At 52.1% G+C, this 5,333-nt stretch overlaps 1 protein-coding gene across 1 annotated transcript; it reads left to right on the top strand.

The window, feature by feature from the left end:
* Positions 1 to 859: 859 nt before the first annotated feature.
* C1H1orf216 (chromosome 1 C1orf216 homolog) lies at positions 860 to 4,789 on the top strand. The gene is made up of 2 exons (XM_059047309.2): positions 860 to 1,305; positions 2,980 to 4,789. The coding sequence occupies exon 2, from the start codon at positions 2,985 to 2,987 to the stop codon at positions 3,672 to 3,674; it is 690 nt and encodes a 229-aa protein (XP_058903292.1). The 5' UTR covers positions 860 to 1,305; positions 2,980 to 2,984; the 3' UTR covers positions 3,675 to 4,789.
* The last annotated feature ends 544 nt before the right edge of the window (positions 4,790 to 5,333 follow it).

Below are 5,333 nucleotides of genomic sequence, written 5' to 3' on the forward strand. Positions count from 1 at the left end.
GTCCAAAGCTTGAGTTACTTCTGCCTTTTCCCTCTTAAAATAGGAGTTGTCGTAATCATGAAATGTTTTTTTTTCTCTTCCATTTCCCTTATTTTGTATATAGGATTTGTTGGTGTGATTTAATTTGCCATTTAATCTCTAGGTTGCAGAATGGTAAATTGGAATTAAGTTGGAAATGGAAGAGGATGCCTCATTATGGAGATCAGACTCAAATTCTTCTTTTAAAACAAAAAAAGCAAAAGAAAGGGAGGCGGGAAAGACAAGGGGATTTTTAATGTATTATGATTCAAAGATGAATCCATATGAGTTTTGTTTTGTTTGTTTTTAATTGGTGGCATGGAGGGGGTAGCAGGAGGAAGGTATAGCCAATTGCTTGGTTTACTCAGTAAAGCTGGGGGGTAGGAAGGGACCTCCTGGAAGCTCACGTGCCCTAAAGGCTAAACTTGTCCCAGACTTCTTTCTGGGGCTGCCTCTCCCTAACAGCAGCCAGTGCTTTTGGGTTTTATCGTAAGAGTCAGCAAGTACTCTGTTCAGTAAGTGACTTTAATTAAATAAGCACAAAATGAACACATAACTTCAAATTGTGATAGATGCTGTCAAGAAAAGGATCAAAATGCCCTGGGATAATATAAAAGGGGGAACTAATCCGGCCTAGGAGGTCAGAGAAGGTTTATCTGAAAAGAGATCTTAAATATGAGAGGGGGAAGAGAATTTTAGGCAGAGGCAACAGTGTGGCAGAAAGGAGCGTGAGACCCAGTTCCAGAGACTGAAGGGCAAAGGCTGAAGCTGGAGAGAGAGCAGGATGCTCAGAGCCCTGGGGCTTCAGCCTTAAGGATTTACCCTGCAATGCGGAAGCCACTGAAGGGTTTTAGGCCGGAGGGTGATGACATGATCAGATTTTCATTCTGAAAATGTCACTGTATCTGCAGTGAGGAAAACCGATCGGAGGGGCCCAGTAAATGCAGTTAGGGAATTAAACAGGACCTGCAAGGCCTAGGTCCATGCTGCCGGAGGCGGGGGAGGCGATTCCGACGCCCGGGCAGGCGCGCGGCTCCGCGGAAAACCGAACCGGCACACGTGGGCCAGGCTGCCCCGCCCCGCCGCGGTGACGCCGCCTGACTCGGCAGTCCCGGCTTGTGCTGGGCGCACGGCCCGGGATCCCACACCCCACGCGCCGGCCCGCGTGGACGCCCAAGCCGAGGGATTCCTCTACCGCCCCCCCACTCCGCCCAGCCCCAAGGGAAGAGCTCCCGCCGCGGGGCCCTCGGAACCAGAGCCAGCCGGGCGGGGCGGCGCCTCCAGGCCGTGAGTCGGGGCCCGGAGGGGGAGGGTTTGGACCCCAGTAGGGGGCGGGGGTCACAGCTTCTGCCCAGCTGCCTCTTTTGGAGAGATCAGGGATGGACGGTCAGTATCCTGTGTCTCCTGGGGGTAGTCTCCCTCTCCCGCAGGGCTAGGCAGGAAGGGAGGCCGCCTCCCCCCATCCTTACAGAGCGCTCTCCCACACACAAATTGCGGATTAGCTTAGAGAGAAGCCTGATCCTGGGGTGTCTCGGTTCCCATTTTACCGTCTCCGAGAACCCCTAGGTCCTTAGCAAGACCCCCACCTCATTCCAACTGCCTTCACGGCCCCGCCCAAATTTAGAAAATAGAAAACATTTGGGCGGGGACGCTCTCCAGACACCTTGCTTAGCGTGATGGAGTCTGTAGGTTACGAAGGGACCTACACCATTGCCCCCAGGACTTCTTCCCACTACTGGATGTGGGGAGGGTCTCTGCCACCTCCACTTACACTCTCCCTCACTCTTACTGATCCCCAGTTTTTCTAATCCTAGTAATTTGTGGTCAGTAGGAACTTCTTGTCAATTTAAACCCTAATTTTGGGAGAAGTCGGTTATTGGGGAGGAAAGAATAATGTGGTGTGTTCTCTCTCTAGGGCCTCAGGATGGAGCAAGCTAGAGGCAGGGACCCGGGATAGTACTAGACATGGAGGGAAGGGGCAAGGTCAGAAGAGAGGCTTGTCAGTGGGAGAAGGGCTTCCTCACTGGGCAGAGGAGGGAACCCAACCCAGCTCTTCCAGCCCTGGGCAGTCAGCAGTAGCCTCTGCTACTCTTGGCCCGTCTCCCTGAGCATAGATATCCCACTGCAGTCCTCCTCCCCCATTCACTTCCTCACTCAGCAAGGATGTGCTGATGCCTGCTTAGTGCCACGTTCTGTGCTGGCTCCTGAATATGATGGAGGGTATATAGAGGAATTCCATGTCTAGCTAGGGAGCCAGTAAGCTGCTATGACAAGATAGAAAACAAAAACACAAAAAAGCTGAATAGACATTTATTGATCATAAACTGTGTGCCGGGGACAAGAAACAAACATGAATAAGACAGCATGTACCCAGGGCAGTGGGGATCCTGCGGAAGGCATAGTTATTAACTGTGTGTGTTTGTGTATATAGGGGCAGTGGGGATGATATCAGGATGGCTTCAGGGAAGTGGGTGTACTAGAGCTGCGTTTTGAAGTATGAAGAGGAATTTCTGCTGGGTGCAGAAGGGAAGAGCTTGGAGGGAAGGGGAGAGGAAGGATATTATAGGCCCAGGGAGTTGTATGAGGAGAATAATGGTGTGTCTGGAGATCTCTGAGCAGTGTGGAGGCAAGAGGCTAGTCTGGAGCAGTGAGCAGGGGCCAGATGAAGCACGGCCTCACAGGCCGGGAAGAGGGTTAGCAGGAGGTTAGGGAGGGAGCCATGACAAATGTACAGTTTTAACTAGAGGCAGAGAGATCAGAGGACAGCCTGACTCAGGGCTGAGGGAAAACCCTGTGAGGAGACTGAGAATCAGCAGTCAGAGAGGGAAGAGGGAAAACCACCAAGGGAGGCGTTACCAGAGCCAAGGGAAAGGAGCAGCCTTGTCCCTGCTGCTAGGCTGCCTCGACTTCAGGCACCGCACCCTGTCCTGCTCTGACTCATTCTCTGCTTCCCTTTGACAGACCAGATGTTTGCCATCCAGACAGGGGTAGCTGAAGGGGGTCAGTTCCTGGGGGACCCGCCTCCTGGAGTATGTCAGCCCGAACTTCAACCAGACAGCAACTCCAACTTCATGGCAAGTGCCAAAGATACCAATGAGAATTGGCATGGGATGCCAGGCCAAGTGGAACCCATACTGATGAGGAGCTTCTCTGAGTTGCCCTCTGACAACCAGGCCTTCCACGATCCTGGACTCCCTGAGGGGGAGGTCCGCAGCCCACCAGAGGGGGCAGAGATCCCTGGAGCTGGACCTGAGAAGATGGGTGATGCCAGCACAGTCTGCTCCCCTCTGGAGGACAACGGCTATGCCAGCAGCTCCCTGAGCATTGACAGCCCTAGCCGCAGCCCTGAGCCTGCCTGTGGGACCCCTCCCAGCCCTGGCCCTCCAGCTCCCCTTCTGCCCTCAGTGGCCCAGGCCGTACAGCAGCTGCAGGCTCAAGAGCGCTATAAAGAGCAGGAGAAGGAAAAGCACCATGTGCACTTGGTGATGTACCGTCGCCTGGCCCTGCTCCAGTGGATCCGGGGCCTGCAGCACCAGTTGGTTGACCAGCAGGCCCGTCTGCAGGAGAGCTTTGACACCATTCTAGATAACCGGAAGGAGCTTATCCGCTGTCTCCAACAGAGGGCAGCACCATCCACACCCCAGGACCAGGGCTAAGGGTGTCTCTACAGGGGTGCAAGGGTTTATGTATATATTTGCAGGCATGTGTGTGGTTGTGCACAAGCAAGTACAGATTATTTGCTGGTATGAGTGCAGGGAAGCATAAGTGAGTATGTCAGTGCTCACATGTAGGCAGATGTGCACAGGCCATGTGAGAATCAGCAGCCCTATGTGTGAGTATGTACATATGTGTATGTATAGTATGTATGGAGGAGGAAGTAAATTTGTATATGCATGTGTGGACCGGTGCCCCACGGTGTGTGTATATGTGCATGAGTGAAGATATATATGCAAAAGATGTGTGTTTATGTATGATTGAGTTTGAGCGTGCAGATTTGTGGTGGGTGTTTGTGAGTGAGCCCTTGTGTGTGCAGGCCTATGTGTAGGGGTGCGTGTGTGCAGGTGCGTGCATGGGATGTATACATTAGGAGCATGTCTATTTGCAGGCTGACTCAGGAGCAAGTGTGGGCAAATATATGTTCAATTGCACACGTGGGGCATCCATCCATACCTTATGTTACCTGTGGTCTCCACTAGCCTTTTTTCTCCACAAGGGTCCCACTGCTCCCTGGAGAGAAGGCTAGCCTGCTCTCATTATCTGAAGGTTGTGGCTGATCCTTTCTCTTGGATTTCTCGGCTACCTCTCCTTATCCCTCCCCTTCACTCCTCCCAGATCTTGCTCTGCTAAGGCTGTTGTCCCTGATGGTGGATTTGCTGTAGGAAGTTAGGTCGCTACTCTGGCCTACTATGGCTTTTTAGCTGCAATCTTGCCAAGGCAACTGGTAGAGAACTGCTGTCAGGGAAGGGAGCTAGAATGGTGATTGACACCATGGCAGGCATGGAGGCGGGATCAGAGGAGAAGATAGGGGACTGTCCCACTTGAATTCTGCCATTGGGCACATGGGAGATGGGGATGGGGGAGATGACGATGGCAGAACCCTGAGAAGACTAGGAGAATGGGAATTCTACAATACCAGTTCCAAACAAATCACACCTCTCCACTGCAAGGGAGCTGTTGCAAACCATATTGACTTAAGCTTCTGATGAAAAGGAATCTGTGTTAATATAATGTCATATGTCAACTACACCTCAATAAAAAATAAAAAAGAAAAGGAATGTGTGCTTTCTAAGCTTGCAAGGAGTGGAGAGGTGTTCCAAGGCCGTTGGAGAAAAATCTTACTTCCCTCTCTGTGCTTCTACTTGCTGTGCTTCTCTGGCTGTAGCAACATTAGGTGTCAAATTAATTTGGTCAATTTCCCTGAAATCAGACTGTCTGGGCCAGGAGGAGCCACAGTTTGGCTCTCCAGAGTGGGCAGTGGGCACTGGAAGCTCTTAGGATGCTGGGCCATACCCTCTTCTGTGACTGCATGGGGTTGACAGGCCCCAGCAGAGGCTCCGTGAGGTGGAGAGTGGGTGAGTTCTGGAGAGAACCAAGGACTAAAGTAGTTGAGCTCCCTGCTTTGCTTTTGGGAGCCAAGAGGATGCAAAATCCTGATAGGTGAGGATTTTGACCTACCATTTCTGTAGGTCAGGACTCTCTCACCAGGCTGCAATCAAGACGTCAGTCCAAGGTCCCTGGTCTCCTTTGTTGGGGGCATTCAGTTCCCGGAGGGCTGTAGGCTGGAGATCACTTTTAGTTCCTTCCATGTGGGCAGC

The sequence above is a fragment of the Kogia breviceps genome, chromosome 1, assembly GCF_026419965.1.
Source record: "Kogia breviceps isolate mKogBre1 chromosome 1, mKogBre1 haplotype 1, whole genome shotgun sequence".
NCBI lineage: Eukaryota > Metazoa > Chordata > Mammalia > Artiodactyla > Physeteridae > Kogia > Kogia breviceps.

Coding starts and splice junctions, on each gene's coding strand:
- C1H1orf216 (XM_059047309.2), top strand. CDS start 2,985: ATGTTTGCCATCCAGACAGGGGTAGCTGAAGGGGGTCAGTTCCTGGGG.